Genomic DNA, 19,694 nt, shown 5'->3' with positions numbered 1-19,694 from the left:
AAAGCACAGTCATACAAAACGTTGCTAATGTGTGTGTTGTGTTTGGAAGGCTGCTGGCAAACACAGCCTAATGGCCCTTATGTGTTTGTGTATATGCGTCTGTGAGTGTGTGTGTGCAGCTCGCTGGGGCAGTGGGAGGAGTCTAGTGTTCTGACGCTAACCCACTTCTTATAGTTAGCAACCTTTTGACTTATAAGTTAGGTAATGACAGTAATTTCTTTTGATTTATTATTTAGTGGAGGGCGGTATGTTGAGCGATGTCTTGGGACGGGTCCTGTTATCTAGGCAGTCGTGAAAAGGCCGTGAAAGAGTACTGATGTGAGACTGGATGTAAGCCATCGTTTCATGATCCCAGACTTAATACATTTAATTAGCCTAATGTTTCCTGTACTGGAGCTCACTCTGTTAAACATGTGCTATTATTATAACTCGTCGTTTTGTCATAGGAAACCTATATTTTCAGAATATAATGGTCTTGAGTTGGCAGTATGATTCTCTTCATGTGAAACCGAAGAGTTTGCAGAAAGGTCTTAACCTTTTAAATGTCCAGTGTATCTATAACCGAAGAATACTTAGCATTGTAGCCCATGCAGTTGAAAATAAGCTATTTATACTGAAAATAAGCCTTTGTTTATAACAAGAATTTTAATTGGTTAAACAGTCTGGTTTGGTTTCAACATGCTTCGGCTTTCAAATCAAGAGCTGGCTTCTTAGAAAAGGTAGATATTGTGGATGTATTCACAAAACTACATCTCAGAAATTAAATTTGAATGCAAATTAATTGAATCCAATTCATTTTAGGCTGTTTATATTTGTCCATTTGTAGATGTTCAAATTATTAACAAGCAGTCTAGCGAAAGATTGTTAGGGTTAGGTTTAGGACCAGGACCAGGGTTAGGCTGAGGGCTAAAGTGAGCATTAGGCTAAGGTTTTGGATTGAGGTTTGGGTATATTAAGGTGAATATAATAGATGGCTAGTTGAATCCAAATGAAATGCAAGGTAAGCTTTTAGAGCAGGCTACCCAAACACAGCGATACCAGAATAAAAACTGATAAATCAGTTTTTGATATGACTGCAATGATATTATAATGACATCACGTCATTATGACAAGAAATCTTGTAATCTTTTGTTTTTGTTATTTCAAAACACTAAACTAAGCCTCAGATTGTGTGGAACGTTTTAGGATGAATGCGCACTTTTAACTTTTTTTAAAGATAACAGATGCTGAGAATGTTGGGGGTTTTTTTGTATTACTTATTAAGTTACCAGGTCTGAGATGCAGTGCGACCATGTATAAATGAGCCTAATAATTATTGCTAAAACAAATTCCGTCTGAAAGGTTGTGGGGGAGGTCAAATTAAGTGTTGCACTGGGCCCGTGGGTATGGTAAGGGGGGTGTTGTGTTCTAGGGGTTGGGTTGGTGAATTGGGGAGCGGTGGGAGACGGGGCGGATGGGGGGATGGGGCGCCCCTCAGCCAAATTGTTCTAGGGCGGCGTGAGCTTTCCCTGCTGTTTGTGATTAACTTGCTGTTTAAAGTTTTTTAGTTATTAGCCTCCTACCCCACTCCACCTCACTGTCCTTTCGCTCTCCCTCCTCCTGCCATCTATCTCTCCTCCTCTACGCACCTCCCGCCTCCTTCTCCTGCCTCCTCCTCTTCCTCCCCCTCCTGCCTGCAGCCCTGCAGAAACACAAAGTATTCATTCACATTTAGATACAGGGGTCACGCTAGGGCCAGGTCGGAACGAGCCGCATGGCTTCTGCAAGCCGGCTCGGAAATCCAGCACACAACGCAGCCGTCAGGACCAGAAAGGTAGCCTTCTTTCCTTACTATGTGTGAGAGGTATGTGTATCTGTGTGTGTGTGTGTGGAGGAGAAAGTACACGAGGGTCCTGTGGAGAGAGGAACCTGAAGCTGTAATGGTTGTAGGGGTGCGTGTGTGTGTGTAAGAGATGCAGTGGGAGGGGTGTCTGTGTTGTTAGGCAGTGTGGTCAGCATGTGGACTGCGTTGTTGCTCTGTGACGTTGAAGTCTCTAAGCGTGACTCATGCGCTGTGTTTATGGTGGCAGGGGGCTTTACCCAATATGTTGCACACTGCTCCATGTGAACTCCATTCGCCTCCATTTACAAGCAGGACCAGAGCTCAGCATAAATATTCTGTGGGGAAATTATTTACATGTTTTTCCAACTGGGATTATGTACTTTTTTTGTATTTCTTGTGGTTTTTACGAGTATACTTTTACAAACAAGGGGTTTTTAAAGCAGTGCCATAGAAGAAGCACTTTTACAAAGAGACTTTTAATACATAGTTGTGAAAGAACCAATTCTGTAAACGTGAAAATCAAAAAACCTGATTTTTTTAAAAAGTTTAAATAACCTCCACACAAAGATGGGTAGTAACTAGTAACATTTACTCAGTACTCAGGTAGTTTTTTGGATTTATACTTGCTTGAGGATTTTAAAATGCTTTTAAATACTTCTACTCAAATATAGTAATTAGGAAAAACATACCTTTTTTGCATCTTAATCATTCACATTTAGGTACTTTTCATTACTAATTCCTTTTTTGTGTGTTTAATTTCATCATGTTATTTTGGTGACAGCATCTGTACCGCATTGCATTTGGTCAAGCCACTGATTTCCAAGGTTTATGGCATTATTTTAGATGCAAAGGACTCCAAAAAGAAGAGAATAAAGCCGAATTTCTGCTAATAGATGCTGGATGTACAAAGAAGTTCCACTGTAGTTCTATAAGTTACTCAGTACTTGAGTATTTTTGTAACCTGATACTTGTGTACTTCTGTTCAAGCTGTTTTGTGGAAATTACTTTTTTACTTGAGTATGGATTTAAGATAGTCTACCCGCCTCTGCCTCGACAAATGATCTATGCCAATTTAAGGGTTGTCCTAGTACTGTACCATTTAGGAATCTTTGTTTAATGAATGTAGCGCAGTCTAATAGTCAGTGCTGGGGTGGACGGTGTTTGGTCTGTTTGGTGTGATTATGCGGTTGGGTCGTCCACTCTGCTCACATAGTCAAGCTGTGGTTTGCTTTGCCTTGCCACACTGACTGCTGGACATCCATCGATGTTTTCCAGAAACTAAGACAGGACTGTGTAGGACAGTGAGTAGCATTCTGTGTTATAGTTTTGAGGGGAACCCTATGCAGGGTCTCTGTGTTTGTGTGTGTGTGTAGGTGTGTATTTGGGGGGGCAGTCATGCGGATGGGACGCAGGGCTGCTGATATGAGGAGAGACCAAATGCATGAAATCCCCCAGCACGGGGGCCTGTGCCCCCATTGTCCTGCGGACCCCTTCTGTCACTTTCATTTTCCAGCGGCCGGTCCGGAGTCAGGCCAGCTTTGATATGGGGGAAAGGGGTGCAGGAACGGATAGGGTGGATAGGGTGGGGGGATGCAATGGGGGGAGTGGGGGGTGGGTTGGGTTGTTGAGGGGTTGAAGAGGGGGGATCTTTATCCAAAAAAAAGAAGAAAAAAAAGGTAGAAGTAGGCAAGAGAGATAGAGTCTGTGAGGTGTGAAATACGATTGGTTTTTTATCCGACAGCGCAGCGTTAAAGAAAAAGGAAGCTGTCCGGAGTGGGACACCAGAAGAAAGAGAGAGAGAGAGACAGAGAGAGAGAGAGAGAGAAATAGGGGTTAAATAAAAAAGGAGTAAGAGAAAATGGTTGGGGGGGGTCAAACTCTGCAGATTTACAGGGAAGTGCACAGTGACACCTGGTTCAAACGATAACTAGTGCCTCAATAATCCTAATGAGAGGAACTAGCGCCTCCACACAGACTCCAGAAAGCTAGACTTGAGCTCCATGCTGGGCTAGCAGAGGAAAGTTAGAGGGAGAAAAGAAAGGATGAAGTGTGGGGAAAACGCAACCAGGCCGAGGAGCCACTCAGACCGCCTCGCAGTGCTATGCTAAAACCCTCAGATGAGTTGGTGGAAGACTGGGGCACTTTGCAGGTACGCTTCCCTTTAACACATACTCATTTCACAGGCTTTTCTGAAGGTTTGGAAGCCTCCAGTAGAGGCATACGATGTGTTCCTGCATGAAAACACATACGCTTGGTTGTTCGGTTGAGCCACTGAGGGTTGGAAAGAACGGAGCAATGGGTAGCCTGTATTATTTATTTGGCGGTTTGTGCCTGTCAGTGTGATTAGTATGTGTGTAATCACTGTTCTTCTGGGGAAAAGGCTGAAGGCTGCTGGGCCTCATCTGAAGGTAATCGCACTGTCTTCTGAGCCTCATCTCCAGCAGCTCACTTCCTGCCCAGCATCTGCTTTTGTCATCTCCACATATTTCTCTTGCTTTTTTTCTCCCTCTCCCTAGCCATGTACTGTATCTGTCTGTGCCTTTCTAACCCTCCTTCCAGCCGTTACATGTGTGTGTGTGTGTGTGTGTGTGTGTGTGTGTGTGTGTGTGTGTGTGTATCCTTGCTTCTTCCCAGCTTGTATAGGGTGACACCTATAGGTCCTTCTAAGCCCCTACACCCTGCAGAAGGGAATACATAGAGCTTGTGTGTGTGTGTGTGTGTGTGTGTGAGTGTGTGTAGGTGCATGTGCACGAGGGCTGAGAATATTCTTCTGCCTCCATCAACTCCTCATGCGAACTCATCCTGCGCAGGTTTCTTTGTCTGTAGGGACTGTCTGAATTTTACGTCCTCTGTGCAAAATTACACTACGTTTTCATGATTGTCTGTTGATGCGCTGGGGTCATTTTTATCCCTTTGCCGAACAGCGAATGTTGAAATTTCTTCCACTGGGTTCATTCAACTTGCATGATTAGATTAAAGCTAAAAATTTTACATCGTTGCATGAGGAGGGTTAATGAGGATGATTAATTAGAAAAGCTAACCTTCGGGCTGTTGTCCTTTTACGTTTTTTTTTTTTTTTCTCTTCAGAATTTGGGCTACAGAATGGACCCGCTTGCCATAGCTCTGAGTGTTTCCTCCCAATCTATTTCCAGTTGTAATCTGTGACTGCATGTGGGCGCGTCCCTCCATTTCGCAGCCTTACTCTAAGGCCACTTGTGACCTTTCATTAATTATGGCTGGCCCGGGTTTAATCATTGTGTGGTGCGGTGGCAGATGAGATGAGGGATAGGCGCAGCCATTTGCCACTTAAAGATGTAGTTCGCGGCTGGAATTAAATGTCTACATTTCTGCATATATTATGGGGGTTTAGCGGGTGAGGTGCGGCGGGAGAGTGTCATATATCTTGATTAAAAAACTAAATGAAGAAGTGCTGTGGAGGGTGGGGAGAGGGAGAGGGAGAGGGCGAAAAAAAAGAGAGAGAGAGAAAGAGCAGGGCGCCCCAATAGAGACCAGCCTGGGGAAAGTTAAGGTGACAGCTGCTGTGTTCAGCGTGAGCTCTAATGAACTTGAATGTCAGAAGAAAACCTCATATCTTCGAAATGGAAACTTTACAGAAGAAGGACAGCTAACATTTTCACACACAGCTCATCCAGAGGTGTAAAACATGCTTGTAGGATCATTGTGTAATCTGGTGGGTTCTCCTTCTCTGGCATATTCTAATGCTGCACCCAGCTGAGGTGGATTTCTGCAAGTGCTGGTTGGCTTGGGCTTGTGCTAAAGCTAGCTCATTGCTTCCCCATGGCTTAGACCCTCCTCGCCAGCTGAGGACAGCCAGCATAAATGTGGAAATCACCAGTTGCCTTGGAAACATAATAGAAACATGCACATTTATGAAAGAATAAAGGTCATATATATAGCATAAGCTATTGGGATCTGGGGAACACTTAAACGGGCGCTTTTACTGGAGAGCCAGTCATTCCACTTAAATACACTTAAACACAGGATCAGTCCGCCCTGAGCAATAAGGCCTAACAATGTAATCCATACCAGCATCATTTGCTGAGCTGAAGGTGCTTCTTCCACACAGAACACGAGAAGAGCAGGAGGAGAGCAATATCGAACCTGGCATTGCTAGCGCTGCCTAGCTGTTAGCTATTGTTTTAGAACAGCAGTGATCGACTTCAAAACAGGAGTGGGCAACAGTGTTTATTGAACGCTGTGGATCTGTTTAGTGACTTCTGTCCAGTAATGTAGAAACATGTAGGCCGGCGCGCTCAGGAACGAGTTTGTTTCACACTTCTGCTGGAAAAAGAAGGATGTTCTAGTTAATGTTGAGGAAGGGATTCAGTGTTGGGAGTGAAGCACAGGCAATCGCGCAACCTTGTAGCCTGAGGATGGCACGCTCTTTGTTGTAGCATTAGTCTTATCATCTTTAATTACTCTTTCGCCTAGAAGAAATGCTCCAGTTTAAAAAGCACACTGATTGTGAGCTTTGGGAAGCGATTGCCCCAGCCTTTCTCGCCTGGCGCATCAGTAATTTAAACAGCTGAACGAAACACAGATTAGCACTTTTTTATGGCGAATCCACACAAAGCCATGCAAATGCTGAGGCTTACTTTGCTCCGCACAAGCTGATAGTACAATGGATGGTTATCAGTTGAAGCCATGCAACTGAAAGCTTCTTCAGGAAACCATGTGTTTTGTTTTTTTTGTTTTTTTTGTGTGAACCTTTTATTTTTAATGCACGTACAGAAATATAGAACGTTCAAGAAGATGGAAATACTGGGTAAAGTTGATGTTATTAGTTACTCACAGTAAGAGATTTGTGGCCAGAACATTGTGGAAATACTCCATTCCTTGTTCTCACAAGGAAAAAAAAGGTGTTTGATTTTGGACTCTTTAACGGTTGTAGAAGCCATATCCAGACGAAGCACAGGAATATAAAGTTTAATGGCTTTATATGGTGGCTTTTTGAGCTGAGGCTTGGGATTCAGGTTGCACGTTCAGTCTTTAAGAGACTGGAACATTATTGGACGGTAAAACCTGTTTTAAGTTTTGGAGCGGTGATCTCACATAGCCTTTGTGCCGGCTGCACTAACCACATGGGATGAATATTTGAGCAGGAGATTTCAGTAGCCGTTGTTGCCCTGTCGATATATCAATAGCCCACCTGATAGAGTGGAGAGAGCAGGGGGGCATTTTCAAAAGAACATTTTAAGTACATTTGCTGAGAATTAGCTGACTTGTGTAATAACTGATAAGGTGTATTGACTGGCCCAGACTTTAGTGTTGTCAAATCAATGGCGGTAGTGTGCTTGCCACACTACTTTTAAACAAACACAGCCCAGGAAAGAGGGCACTGGGGGGGCACAGGGGAGGAATAAAAAAAGATTGATGCCCATTTTATTATCTGTTTTTCAGCATCTTCTCTCTTACTTACACATGGCATTATTGGAGATCCATTGTTGGGAGTTTGCTGCTTTCAAATGGCCTGATATATTGAACAGAGGGCTTTTAAGATGGTTACAGGGGATTTCTGCATTTGACTTGGCAAAACAGAATGAACTGTGGGCTCGGTTTTAAATATTACATCAACAAACACACCAACATCCAGAAAATCACTATTATATATATATATATATATATATATATATATATATATATATATATATATATATATATATATAATCATTATTAATTAATATTCTATAAATTTGGTTTATTCAAATATTAACACTTTTCTCAGCGAATAAACAGGTAAACCCATACTACACAGATAAATAGATTTTGAAAATGTGTCTCGAGTGCCTAAGATTTTCACACAGTACTGTATATTACTTCATATATATGAACCTTGTATCTCCATTTTTGTCATTTTTCAGTTTCTGACATAATTTGAAAATGCCCGTTGTTGTTTAAATTGTGTATTAATTTCATGATGAATGGATCAAATGAAACAGCCCAAAATAACTTGGAGAAAAGTCTGGTTCCATTGACTTACATTAAAAGTAGAGTAGGTTTTTTCCTTCTACTTTAAAGTTACCATTTTGGAGATAGGAGGTTTTGTTCTGCCAAACTCACAAGCTTGAGATTGCAGTTATGATCATGGCAAGAGGTACGAGAGAGAGAGACAGAGAGACAGAGAGAGACCCTCCCCTGTTGAAACTCTCACACAGTTACTTTTCCTGTCTGCATACTTGGGACCGCTTTGGAAAATGTGTGTATGTCTCTACCACATGTGTGTGGTTTTTCTGCAGTTTTATGTACGTATTAAACAGAGGAAGCCATAAAGATATTTGTGTCATGGTCCTGCATAAATGAAGAATTATAACCCTGGAGTTGAGGGTCATTTAAAAAAAAAAGGCAGCAATAAAAATAATAGCAGTAACTATGGCTATAATTATAAAAACAACAAAAATAATCAAGTTATGCATTAATTAGAAAAAGGAAAACAAAATACAGATGCATTTTTCTAATGCAGCAGTAAAAAAACAATCAAATGCAATTAAAAGCCTGGATGTTACTTATGCAGCATGGGTGGGGACAGAGTTGAGCCCACCCTCTTTGTCTCATAGCCTCACAAACAGTGAGTGTAATTGTCTTACGCTCCTATAGAAAAAAAACGGTGCCGTCCCTTTAAGTGCTTCCACCAATTCTGATGGAGGGCTGATTTACATATCCCCATCCTCTCCTCCCCCTTCAGGAGAGCTGAGTGAGGATGTGGAGGCTGCCAGCGAGACCACCACAGACCAGGAGGACCAAACCAAAGACAGAGAGAGTGGGGGGGAGAAGGAGCTCACCAAAGGCACAGGTAAGGCCTCGCTTTCCAGCTCAGCTGAATGGGTGAGGGGGATGGAGGCGAGGAGGAGGGGACTTTTTAAGAGGGCGATGGTGTGGGGGAGAGTCATATAAGAGGGGGAGGGGCTAAGGTGTCTATTTTTCTTGAATCCTGAAGAACCATTTTTATTCCTGGCCTCCGTTTGTGTGCGTTTCTGCTCATTAACGAATTGCACCTTTTTGCCAGCAAGTATTTCAGAGCTCTTTAACTAAACGTGGCTCTGCTTTTTTCTCCAAGTACCCAGAATCAAACTTTCAACTCAGTAGGTTTATTCAGTTTTTCACTGTGGAGGATCTTAGTTTCACTGGAATTGCCTGATAAATTAGCCCTAATTTGGCTAATCAGACTAAGTGACAAAAAAACACTAGTTGGGGCTCTGCATGGCCGGTGGGCAGAGTTGCAGCACTGCCATGTGTCTTAGCACATGTGACCACACTACCCCACCCCCCACACGCACACTGAAGAATGCTATCAGATAGGGCTATTTTTCAAGCAGAGGAGGTGGGGAGTAGGGGGGTGGCAGGTGCAGGTGTTAGGTTGCAGTGAGAGGTGTGGTTACGGGGTGAAGGGGTAAATCAGGCAGTAAATCTGTTTTTGCCCTGTTTGCGGTCGCAGAGCTGGAGGGAGGTCTGGGGTCTGAGTTGAGCCACAGAGGGTGGCCAGGCCTGAAGCTTGGGGCCTGGGGCTTGGGGCCTGGGGCTTGGACCCTGAACCTGAGCCTGGGCTACGGGCAAAGGCCTGTAGAAGTGGGAACTCAGCTCAGTGGTGCTTTGCTCTCAATTTGCTGCCATGCTGCTGATGTGCACTGATGGCAGTGAGGGCCTGGAGCCTGTAGGCTGAGCACATCTGATAGCCAGTCTTTGCTCTTTTTTGCCCATGTGATTTACAGTAGCAGGACTGTAGGCTTCGTAGAAATGTTATGAACACATTTCTATTCAATCTGATAGAACATATAGCGAATACAGGCTTTGTTACCAAAATAAAGTTTAATGTTGCCATATTTTTCTAAACTACATTGGTAAATTTTTTGGAGTGTACTTTCAGTGCCAGTAATTCATCATAATATGATTATAACATAATTTAATAACATTAACATAGTAGTACTGTATATGATAATATACATATATGATGATAATAATGCATATGATGTATTTATGGTAACAGCCATAAATTGACTGTTCTATTAGTTTATTTTAGAGCATTTCTGCTTTTTTTAAATGCTACAAGAAGTCTTCCTCAGGAGAGCTTTCAAAAGATTACATTGTAGGCCTGTGAGAGAACAGTAAAGTCTTATGAGTGAAAAGTAAAGTCTCATGAACAGTAGTGTCCCTTCTTTCTGCATCACTATGACGTCTGTATCATTTTCATATATTTTTGACTTTGTTGCATCAGCTGTGATTCCACACAGGTACACTGTATGCTAGCTGCTGAAGCCTCTGTATACCTAAGTTATCTATACTCTCGTAAGTAGGATAGATAACTCCCACGGCGGAAAGCTGAGCAGCAAAGAAACGCTCTGCATGTGCATAGAGTTGTTTGATTTTTCAAGCCCTGCTAAAGCGCCGCAGACACTGAGGACATGTATTGTGCAGAAACAGAGGAAAGCGGCTGTTTCAACTGCTCTCCACCCAACAAGCTCCAGAGGACAGCTTCACCGACTGTAATCTGTTCCTACACCAAAGCCATTGCTTGGAAAGAAAAGTAGAAAAGATACAGTCCAGACCTTTTGCATGGTCTTCGTTTTTATAATTCCGAAAGTACAGCGGGAGAAAAACTAAAAAATAAAAGAAAAAAGTTCATTGCCATGTTTGAAGCCAAATCTGTGTAAAATGTCTTTGATATTCCAACTTTTATTTTAAATGAGGCTGAGTTGTTTGTGCGCTTTGAACGGGTGGCACTCCTCCTTTGATGGGGGGAAATAATGATATGCATGCCTGCCCGAAAAAATGGCTAAAAGTATATTTTAACACATCAAAATAAAGCACTTTAAAAAGCATTAAAATGAGCTGCGCGATTAATAATTCAATCATACCTGTGGTGCAGAGGAAGACGACTCTTCACATTAGGATCCCTGCGTCTGTCTCTGAAAGGCATGCAATTTGATACAAGAATATTCAATTCCTTTTTCCTCCCCCCTGTCAGTCGCTAATCACCAAATAAGTGTGTTTCTGTGTTTCCACAAAAGAAAGATATGCTTGCGTATGAAAAATTCACAGGCTTCCCAGCAGCTTATTAGAAACACTTAGTTAAAAATAGCATGTGCATTAGGGAGCCAGGTCTAGGGTGCTGTTTGATGTCTGAAGAAAGGTGGAAGGGGGTAGGAAGAGGAAGATGGGAGGGGGGGGCTGGAGTGGAGGTGAGAAACCTGACTGCGTTGTGCTCTCACATACCGGTACTGTTTAATGGAAGCCTGGTGTATTTTCTCACTTCATTTGTCTATTTATAGTCTGCTTTTTATGATTGACGGACAGTGCGGTCTGCGAGAAGCGGTGAGGAAGGTCTTCTTTAATACCCCCCCCCCCCCCCCCCCCTCCCGAGGAGAGCAGGAAGAGCAGGGGAATGCATCCAGTAAACAGAGGCGCTCTTGTTTTGGCTGGAGCCACGTCTGAGAATGCACCGGGGCAGTAAAGTCTGCGCTCGGACTGCGCTGCATTACAGACAGGGCTAACCTGTTATTTAGGGCTGATTTTTGAGCTGCCGCGTCTGAAGCGCACTGTCATTAAGGTCTGTCATTAAGATTATTGAACTTTTTTTTCCCTCTCCTTCTTTGTGGAGCACAAAAAATGCACTGCAACCTGGCTGTTGAAACACAGGGCTGCTTTGCAAATGACAGTCGCTGTCAGGTAGAGAGCATTAGCGTTAGGCGGCCGGGTGGGGTGGTGGGGGTTTGGTAGGAGGAGTAGGTAAAGAAAAAAAAGGAAAAGAAAAGCGACGTCTTCCTATTTAAAGCTACTGTCAATCTGATAGCTCTCTTTTTTATCTGACAGTGCTCCTCACAATTCATTAAAGGCATTTAGAAAGACATGAGAGAGTCTGTGTAGAATGTGCATGTGTTAAGCGTGTCATCTGCTAAGAGACTGCGTTTGTTTGTCTTCAAACACACCAGACACTTTGGAGCACACACATAGAGAGGGGAAGAAGGAGGGGAAAAAAAGACAGAGAGGGGCTTTGTAATTATTTGCTGTTAGAGAGTACGACAGACAGACAGATAGACGGAAGAAAAGACACTGGATTAAGCTGGTGCGTTGCAATCATGACTTATTTAAGCAATAAATACAGTGTTGGCAGATGTTGCAATTCAGCCACCTTCAGGATAAGCATTCCAGGGATAGTGTCTAGTGCTATTTATGAAATATTTATAAAAGGCCAAGCCCAGGCCTGCCCCCTCCCACCCACACCCTTCACCTAGCCTGCACAGCATTAGTAAAATGGAGGGGTGCCTTTATTAAAGCCAAACCCAGGAAAGGAAATAAGGGTGTGAGCAAGGTGGGGCGGATAAAGGCGAGTGTGATTGTTAATACACTTAAGGCCGAGGAGGAGCTGCCACACTGTGATTTGACATGTTTAACATAAATGTTTAGAGGGGGCTGCTATTGAGGTGCTGCAATATAGGTGGAAAAATATTGAGGTGGTGGTGGGTTGGTGTTGGGGGGGGGCGTGTTGTGGTCCTCAGCAATAGAGGTTTATGAATAATTCCTCCCCAATCGCCCCACACTTTCGTCCCTGACTTTCAAATTACAAGAGCTGGAGCGCAGGAGGAAAAATAATATTACAGCGCAGGTCATCCGCATTCTGACACCCGCTGCAGCAGCCAGCCAAATTGGTCCCATCTCTTTTCTCTTATATATTTACTTAAATGTATGAATCGCTGTGATTGGATATACCAGAGACAGTGTATGTGAGAGAGAGAGAGAGAGAGAGAGAGAGAGAGAGGGACAAGAGAAAGAAAGGGGTAGAGAAAGGGTAAATACATGGGCCGCATCACCGATTCCACTTGTGTATATTAGCACCCCCTGGATGTAGAGAGCCAGTACTGCATGCTCTGCTTTATCAATTTCATTTCACAGCTCTGATGCCCATCACTAGATTTTATAGGCACTGTTGTATGGTTGTGTGAGATCAAGTAGTGCTGAGTTATAATCCTAGTAAATGTGCTTGCTGTCAAAGTAGTCACTTGACTACATCACTATGGCTTTGTAAATTGCTAATATAAAGAGGGAGCCTGTCAATTCGCTTATGTTTTTTATATGCCATCTTTCTGGAAGTGCTTTACGATTCATTTATGTGAAATATACTGAAAAGGTCTGATTTTACTATTTAGAACTCTTTCATTAGTGTATACGACATTGTTGTGTACAAAAGGTTGTGTTTGCACATGCACATTGAGCTTGTCGTGTATCAAATTGAAAACATTTGTCTTCAAGTCTAATAGAGCGTAAAGTGTGGCTGAGCCTTTCTGAGCATTTTAATGGGCAAACCACACCGTCCTCCAAAGGTGAAGTCGCTTTTAAGCCTTGGCAGAGACCTCAGCAGATTAATAACGCATCTGCTAATTAATATCGCCTTTTAATTCCTTTATTTTAAATTTGACTTTGTATCAGTCATGCCTGTGGGCCTATACAAGCCGTTTTCTTACCAAGCCATGGAGGTGGTTCTTTCATTTAATAGCGGCTTATACACCAAGAATAGCACGCTATGATGAGCCTCAATATGGAGTTGCTTTGACATTAGGCTTTCTTTGTAATTTTCTTTATTTGAAATTAATTGATGCAGAGTAATTACCTGAGAAATATGAGGTGAAATGGAATATAGCCCTCTGTCGCTCAGGGCACCAGGGCAGCCTGTAGATTAAAAAGACGAAGGAGAGAAAAGAGAGGGAGGGTCGGTGGAGAGTGAGATAATATTCTTTTTTTTTTTTTTTGTCAGCATGCGTATTAAAAGTGAATGACTGGTAGCGGTGGGGAGTTAAACCTGCTCCTCCATATTAATGGTTAAATTGCCAGGGGACCTACGGCTGGTCTGCCTTTTGTTGTAAAGAGCTGGGGCATGGAGAGGGGGAGCCATTTTGCCCCTGGTGTGGTGTGGAAGGTAGAAGCAGAGGAAGAGTCCTGGCGATGGAACAGCACAGAACGAGACAAGGCGTCTGGTTGCTGCTGATTCCAGTGGGTACACTGCGCTGAATCCAGTTTGGGCTAACAGTGGCAGAAGTGTAGACCCTAGCATTTGACAAGAGCCTGTCTTGCCTTGCTGTCTGACTAGAGGATGCTGAGGCTGACTTTGATATTTTGACACCAGATGTGGACATAGCAAAGAGGGACATAAAGAGCATATATACCTATATATGAGCCACTGGCTGCATGATACATCACATAAAAAGTCCATCCCTGGTATACCCTTGTAGTTAAAATCTTAATAGTGAAGTACGACTGTGCATAACAGAATGAAATTGTTGGTAATTTTTGCACTGTCTACATTTTTTCAGTATGTTAAATTCAGCCAACAAACAGCAAATGTGCATTAAAACATGAAAAGGTGTGTTTTCTGTAGAAGATGTGCAGATATTTTCACTGAAAAAAGCAGCTAAATGTCATTTGACCAAGGGTGCCCAAACTTTTTCACACGACTATACACCTGTTACAGTGCTGATCCAGATTGAGGTTCCAATTTACACATTTTACAAATGTTAATGTAATGCCATAAAAAGATAAGCACAAAAACATTGAATATAGGCCCGTAAGTGGGCAGCCCTGAAAATAAGCTACAATTAAAACAGGAAAAAAAACAGAAATAATCTAAAAGTAGTGCGATGCTAGTTTCCCAGGCCTGCTTGTCAGTGGAACTTCGCCCACGCTGACTTAACTGGTTCTGTGCAGCAGTCTTTTTCTGCTTTTCTACCCAACATGCCAGGGAAAACGTTCCATCCTCTCTCCTTTTTTTTGCAGCACCCAGTCAGCCCCCATTCTCAGAATACTGTTTCCCAAGGACGTGTGGGTTAGTGACAGTTAGGCAGCTGTGCATTCCTGGATGATCTCCAGTAGCACAGGCTGTGTTGTGTTAGTCACTCTTTTACGTTGCGATCTCTGAGTACACCCCGCTCTGCTCCCCCTCAAAGAGATACATGCTCTTTAAATCGCTCCAGCAAACCAAGACTCTGCTGACAAGCCCCCCCCCCCACCTCCACCATCCTCCTCTTGTCTTGGCTGAGAAATACAGCTCAGCTCCAGGAGGTGAGAGAAGGTGCCAAAGTCCAATTCACTTACGGGACTCGCCAGCACAAAGGCTTCCCGTTTACGGAAAAGGCCCATGAATTAATAATCACCTAATTGACTTTTAAGACTTTCTTTTAAGACTTTTTTTCGTCTTGGCTTTTGCGCTGTCAGAGGAAAGTCCTGGCCTTGTTGTTGCTCTCTGAATGTTAGGAGAGGCTAGTGTTTAGTGGTGAAGCAAGGATCAGAGGAGCACGTCATTGAACCATAAAGGATTTTGGAAGGGCTCTGTGGGACAGGGACTGCATGCGTAGGAGGAGCTGTGAGGATCAAGCTATGGGGTGCCCTTAGCCACAGCTTCAAACATGTATTTGAAATAAAAGCATGTTGTTCTTCAGCGTTGAAGAAATGGTGCTGTTTCCTCACAAGAACCCTGCAGAAGTTTGACACCTTGGCTTGGACCTGTGGTTATATGAAAATAAAATGCATAATTGGTATAGAAACTTTTCAGCCATTCTTTTAAGAACCAATTAAAGTGGTTCTTTTGTTCTTTTTAGAACCTTTATATTTAAAAAGTTCCTTGAGAACGCCAAGGATGTTTAAAGCTTATTTTTATATGTCCTTTCAAAGTCACTCTTCTTTGCGTTTAGCCCTGTCCTGAACCCGGCACGCATTCACACCCTCACTCCTTGGGGTGGGGGTGGGGGGTGGGGGGTGTTGGGGCTCCTTCTGTTAAAAGCTTATCTTCTGGTCATGGTCTTAGTTAATGGATCTGACCTGGTCAGCCGTGGTGTTGTGCCAGCCCAATCGTATTGCACACACACATCGCATGATCCAACAATCCCCTCTTTCTGTTTATCGGTGGCCTTTTTGTTCCAGTAGACTCCATATGTTTTTTTTTTCTCTTCTGTCTCTTGACAACAGAAAACACGTCACGGTGGCTAAACTTTAGTCACAGTATGGTATATTGAGGTGGTGGGGGGGGGGTCATTTTTTTTAAGTGAACAACTGAATGGATTTATGGAGTCCTAACAGGGCGTTACAAGGTGAGGCAGCACCCAAGGCTGGGTAGACTATACCCCCTTCTCTCCATCTGTACCAACTGTGCAGGCAGCTTCACCAAAGATCACACAGACCTGCAAATCCAAACTCTCAATATTAGAAACACGAAAAATTAAATCTACAAAGACACTTTGGCCAATAAAACAGAACATGTCAGAAACATATGAGGGTTAGGATTAGGTTTTGGGTTGGGGTTAGGGTTAGGGTTAGGATTAGGACCAAGGTGAGGTTTAGGATTAGATATTGGGTTGAGGTTAAGTGTATTCAGTGTATTCTGATGTTTCACTACTGCTACTGCACTGATGTTGTTGTAATCTGTTTAAAATGTATTACTCATCTACAATGGACCACTCCTAATAAAGTGTTACCAATAAAACTTACTACAGCTTCATGTTTAATAGCACAGCTTTCATGTGCCCCTGTGTATACATTCACTGTTTGAACAAAACCTTGTATCTCCATTTCTTCTATTGTGTTTCACGTTTTGACATTTGAAATCTCCAGCTGCTTTTTACATTCTGTTAAAATTTCATGGTGAATGAACTGATAGAAATGAACCAGAATTGCTTGGAATAAAGTTTTACATTGAAAGTGAAGAAAAAATCTTTTTTCCTTCCCCTGAAAAGCTGCCATTTTTGGAAATACAAGTTTTTTGGCTAACAGTGATGAGACTGTATTTGTTTGCTTTGCCCCTTTTTATCTGTTAGGCTGAAAACCTGGAGACTATTTTGCAATGTTTAATTTTTTTAAACCTTTTTAAAACAGCAGCCGCATTGCATGAACACTGCATGACCAACCATCTTAACAGAGATGGTCCAGACAACTGCAAGCAGAAAATCTTGTTATCTTACTTTAAACAGTGTTTTAAACATTAACAGTGTTTTTTCCTGTTTAGAAGATATATGGTTGTGCTACAATAGTGTTGCCCTTAATGGCTCCATTCTAGGCCTTTTTGTTAGTTCTACCAAAGCTAGCTCTCTATGGCAGCCTTCAGTAGTTTGTCCTAGCCCAGCTGCCTCCTTATGGCTTTTCCTAGCTCTGTTCTGTGTGTATCTCTGTATGGATGAGGATTTCCGCCCGGACAGAGAGGGAACGGCCTAGGAAAACAGCTAGGATTTCGCACAGGGGGTAGCACCTGAAAGGGGATCTGCTGAAGACCCTGTGAATGTGGATGGACAAGCAGCAGAGAAGGGGCATATAAAGAGGCAGACGGTGCAGTTTATCAGTTTAGGAGAGAGAGAGCTAGACAGAGAGAGAGGCGGGGCGGACTGGAGTGGATCAGGAAGTGGCAAGGACAGTGCAGCAAGAGAGCATGGAGGTTAATGGTGGTGAATGGGAGGTTCCTTTGTTTAACATTTCCTTTGTGTATTGGTGGACGTGTCTAATGGGATTGGCAGTGACTGGACGCTAATAAGGCCACGATGGCTGGTGTGGCGACTCTGTGGGAGCTGCAGCAGGCCGCTCTGCCCAAAGCAGGGGGCCCCCACTGCGCCTGGTGCTCAGCTGCCCCTGCCCTGATTGGACCTGACACTTTAATGTCTGCAGAAGGAGCGTGGTCAGCCCTGCTTAACCTGACCCCCCACACCCCCACCAACACACACACACACACACACACACACACACACACACACACACACACACACACACATTTCCCCTGCTCTCAATTTGCCCTTCCAGGACTGGACAAATCAGGCCAAATTTAACTCTTTATAGCCTCGTTAAGGGCCATGGAGTGAGAGGGCATCTTAAGTTTCACAGTGGATTCTTTCCACTGGAGGCTGCTCCATGTGGTTCCTCTCTTGCTCTGGGTGGATTTAGCTCCTTTATGAGCCCCTAGCTTAACTCAGTATTTTTAAATCAGCTCTCTCATGCTTCTCTGTTGTGCCGCACCTAGAGCTCTCTCTCGCTCTCTCTCTCTCTCTCTCTCTCTCGCTCTCTCTCGCTCTCTCTCGCTCTCTCTCTCGCTCTCTCTCGCTCTCTCTCTCTCTCGTGCTCTCTCTCTCTCGCTCTCTCTCTCGCTCTCTCTCTCGCGCTCTCTCTCTCGCTCTCTCTCGCTCGCTCTCTCGCTCGCTCTCTCTCTCGCGCTCTCTCTCTCTCGCTCTCTCTCTCGCGCTCTCTCTCTCTCACTCTCTCTCTCGCTCTCTCTCTCTCGCTCTCTCTCTCTCGCTCTCTCTCTACTTTGGAATAGCTCACTGGTTAGCTGAGCTATGAACCTCTTGTTATTTGGCCTCGCTCTGTGGAGATGGAGAAGAAGAAGAGGGTGCAGTGCATTGTTAATGGCCGTGCAGGTTGCATTAAAAGGATTAGCCGCTTGTAATGTTCTGCCAAGCTAGGAGAGCACATTAGAGACTTCGGTGACAGTCTGTGGCTAGCACAATGAGGGATTTCAGTTTAAGATGAGCAAGCACCTGCCAATTACTGCCCTTTCTACTCTCCTCCATCCTTTGTTCAACAATGCATGCCGTAGGTTCATGCTGCCTTAGCCAGGCTGCTACATGCTGATGTTAATGGGTTGTATCTGGCCTTTTAGCATAGCAGCTTTTCTCTGCTGTACCTTGTTTAGATTGCAGAGCCAACCTTTTGTCTGCACTGTCCTACACAAAGCCGCATGAAATGCACAGTCCAGGGGGTCTCTGGATGCTTTAGGGGTTCTAAACAAGCTTAAGAACCTTTTTAAAGTTTCACTCAATACAAAGATTCCCAGTTTAAGTATTTTTTTCCCCAGAACCGTCTGTCCAAACCAAGAAACTTTTAAAAACATTTATTAGGTAGTAGGTAATTTATTAGGTTAACAGGTAGGGGCCTATTAGTTATATCATGTTTAATGATACCAGAAGTAGAAATTAGAAGTGTAGGGGTGGTCTTACTACCTACATAGATAAAAGAACTAGAAGTGATGCATCTTACCTTAAAACCTGACGAGGTTGTGCGTAAATGTTTTTGCGTCGTGTGGAGTTGGGCGAATCCATCAGTTGAAGCGGCACTTCAAACGCCTGTGTTGGGGAGTGCATGGAAGCCAAAGCTGCTCGCACTGGCAAACTAATGTTTTGATTAGACGTCTATGTCAGCGTCTGATGTCCTAACGATCCAACATTTGTGGAGACAGGCCGTCAGACCGCCCGCATCGCGTCTCTGTTCAGTGGCATGGGCGGAGCAGTGGAAACAGCACTGGGTCGGAGGGGGAGCTGCTTGTTGCCTGATCATTTGCTGGCCTACTCAGCTACTGATAAATATGGTCATATTATACTTGAAAAAGACCTTGTAAAGCCCTTTATTTACTCTGATATTGACTGCCAACTGCCTGCCTTATCCTGACTCACGTGTGGTTTCTCTTTCCCTTTTTGTGTGTGTGTGTGTGTGTTCAGCAGCAGCAGCTAGCCATTCAGAGAGGGATCAGACAGAGTCACCGATCCCCTCCAAGCGGCCTCCTTCAAGGTCTGGGGCTTCAGAGAGCCCTCTTTCTTCCAAACGTCCTAGGACGGCAGAAAAGAGCACTGGAGAGCAGGTGAGAACAACGTGCATATATTTAAAGTATAAAGAACAATTTTAAGTTCTTGAAATTGTTCACTATGTGACCTCTTGAAGTTCACAAAAGCTCATTATTCTTCCCTGTTAATTAAGAAAATATGCTAGAATGTAGCTCCTGGGATATTTTTGCCATTTCAGAATAAAGCTGGCCTTTTTGCATTATGTATGCTTTTTTTCCTGAAGATTATATTTCTCCCTCTTTTTTCCCCTGCTCTTGCATCGCTAATTGTGCAAAAGG

At 43.5% G+C, this 19,694-nt stretch overlaps 1 protein-coding gene across 3 annotated transcripts in view; it reads left to right on the top strand.

The window, feature by feature from the left end:
* The window catches only part of zfhx3 (zinc finger homeobox 3), a 305,456-nt gene that overhangs the window by 270,190 nt on the left and 15,572 nt on the right, over window positions 1-19,694 (top strand). For 2 of the 3 annotated variants that reach the window (XM_037545320.1, XM_037545321.1), the window contains exons 8-9: window positions 8,526-8,633; window positions 19,294-19,433. In XM_037545320.1, coding sequence (XP_037401217.1) covers window positions 8,526-8,633; window positions 19,294-19,433 — 248 coding nt within the window. The remainder of the gene's footprint in view (window positions 1-8,525; window positions 8,634-19,293; window positions 19,434-19,694) is intronic. The other variant, XM_017700699.2, reaches the window with a different exon arrangement.

Source organism: Pygocentrus nattereri, chromosome 15, assembly GCF_015220715.1.
Source record: "Pygocentrus nattereri isolate fPygNat1 chromosome 15, fPygNat1.pri, whole genome shotgun sequence".
NCBI lineage: Eukaryota > Metazoa > Chordata > Actinopteri > Characiformes > Serrasalmidae > Pygocentrus > Pygocentrus nattereri.
The sequence above is the reverse complement of the archived record's forward strand: the minus strand, read 5'-3'. Positions and strand labels throughout refer to the sequence as shown.